Source organism: Poecilia reticulata, linkage group LG2 (genome assembly GCF_000633615.1).
Source record: "Poecilia reticulata strain Guanapo linkage group LG2, Guppy_female_1.0+MT, whole genome shotgun sequence".
NCBI lineage: Eukaryota > Metazoa > Chordata > Actinopteri > Cyprinodontiformes > Poeciliidae > Poecilia > Poecilia reticulata.
Window position 1 is genome coordinate 43,914,642 of NC_024332.1, and position 2,240 is coordinate 43,916,881.

At 38.2% G+C, this 2,240-nt stretch overlaps 1 protein-coding gene across 1 annotated transcript in view; it reads right to left on the reverse strand.

The window, feature by feature from the left end:
• lama5 (laminin, alpha 5) overlaps positions 1-2,199 on the reverse strand; it is a gene marked incomplete at its 3' end in the record, with an annotated part of 95,597 nt that extends 93,398 nt beyond the window's left edge. The window contains exon 1 of the mRNA XM_017309445.1: positions 1,645-2,199. Coding sequence (XP_017164934.1) covers positions 1,645-1,890 — 246 coding nt within the window. The remainder of the gene's footprint in view (positions 1-1,644) is intronic.
• Positions 2,200-2,240: the final 41 nt, after the last annotated feature.

Here is a 2,240-nt window from a genome sequence, read left to right on the forward strand (position 1 = left end):
CCAGTAAAACTACCAGTAAAACTACCAGTAAAAGTACCAGTAAAACCACTAGTAAAACTCCAGTAAAACCACCAGTAAAACTCCAGTAAAACCACCAGTAAAACTACCAATAAAACTACTTCAACATAGTTTTACTCAAATAAGAGTAAAAAAGTATTTGGTATAAAGTCTCTTCAAGTACTGAGTAACTTAAACATTACATCAGATGGTTCAAAGTGTAAAGTTAAGTGGAAAATGTGTTATTTTAAAAAAGGAAACTAAAATAATTCATATGAGTAACAAAAAAATAAAATAAAAATGTTTCCAAATCAGTTACTTTCCATAAAAAAAACTTTTGAAACTTTAACAAAAACTGCAGGTCTGTGTGTGTCTGGTGGATTTTTGGTTAAAAAATGTTTGTTTTTCTTTCAGTGGGCAGAAAATCCAGACATTTTACTCACGTAAGAGTAAAACTGCAGCGTTTAAATATTCTCATAAAAGTAGATTTAAATAAAAAGTTACTCATGTAAATGTAAATAGTTACTCCCCAACTCTGTGTGAAAATGAATTAGATTCCTCTAATGAGGTAAAAACTTTAACATTTTGCAGCTAACCTTTATTCGACTTAAATCTGATGCAAAAATGTCTTTTTCACCAGTTACTGCCAAGAAATGAAAACAAATGATTTCTGTAAAGGAGTAAACTAAAAGTTCTTCTCTTTCTTTTGTCTATGCATGACATAGATGACAAACCTAATTAGACTCAGAGGATCCAACTGATTGAAAATAAATCTAAATTCGACTTTAAATTTTTTAACTTTTTGTTGAATCTGGTTGAAAATGCATTAATTTTGAGCCAGAAGTTACACTTGTGCTAATTTAACAAAAACTTTTCCTCTAAAGTTTAAATTTGTAAACATTTGACTAAAAACTAAAGTTATTAAACATGAAACTTTTTTTAAACCAAAACATCTTTAAAAATGATCAACATATTCTGTTATTATTGATGCTATCTAGATGTAGTGGGAAACTAATATCAGCTTTGAAACTTTTTTAAAAGAAAAAAATACAACAGTGCAGAAGGTTAACATGGTTTGTGATATATTCCTCTATTAAAAATATATTTTAGGTTTAACTTCAGCTCTGTCACGATAAATTGTTCCAGAAGTTATTGCGATAAATGACAATATTGTAGTTTTGACACCATTTTCAAATAATGGTAAAAAATAAAACAAGAAAACATTCTCAAAGATCAATAAAAACCAGAACTGGAAGACATTTTAAATATAAAAAATAAACTAACAAACCAAATAAAGTGAATTAGACCTGAGACCAAACCACCTGACTGAAGAGTTTTATCATCCAGTTATTGGTAGAGAAGAAAGAAAAACTATCAATCATACAGATGGAAAATGTTGAGCTGCTTTTAATTTATCATGTGATTAATCAATTTATTCCCAATATATGTGCACAGAGGAGCTTGTGTGAATAAATAAAGTTGCACGACCTAAACTTGGAAATGCACAACCTGAAAGTAAAATAAATCAGAGAAAACTGTTGCGGTTCTCAGGTCGTTTTTAAGCTCAGTCTGTATTAATGAAGCGACAAAAACTCATTCCCAGTCTGCCCCAGTCCGGACCGGAAGTTAGTGAGGTTCTGGACTCACCTGGATGGTCTGGCTCGGGTCTCCGGACACCGGGCCTCCGACCAGCTTGCAGTACAGGTCCTGCAGGCTCCGGCCGGCCTCGTCCTCCCCGCAGGTCGCCGTGGCGGTGATCTTCGTGCCCTCCGCCAGGTTGAAGTAAGGCGGGTGGAGGCTGTAGCCGTTCAGCCCGGTGGCCGGAAGCTCCTGGGCCGCAACGAGGCACCAGCAGCCGAGGAGCAGCGCCAACAACCCGGCTGCGCCCATCATCCCGGTCCACCTGCGCGCTCGATCCGGGAGGAAGAAGGTCCGGCTGGGGGTGTGAGAGCCGCGGTTAGCTGGAGCAAAGCTGAGGCATCTGCAGGGAGGAAGCAGTGGAGGGTTTCTAACTCCAGAGGACAGAAAAATGAGAGCCGAGGGAAATCCTGGACAGTGTGTGCGCTCTCCGGGTGGCACCGAGTCCAACTGAACCAGTGGAAGTCCTCCCTCCTCTGAGTCTCTGCAGCCTGTCCCCAGTGGTTAAAGCGGGGAACAATCAGAACTGGAGTTCATTCAGAGACCTCCAAAGACACCAAACATGATGTAAATACTGAAAAAAGACAAATAAAGTTCCTCCAAAG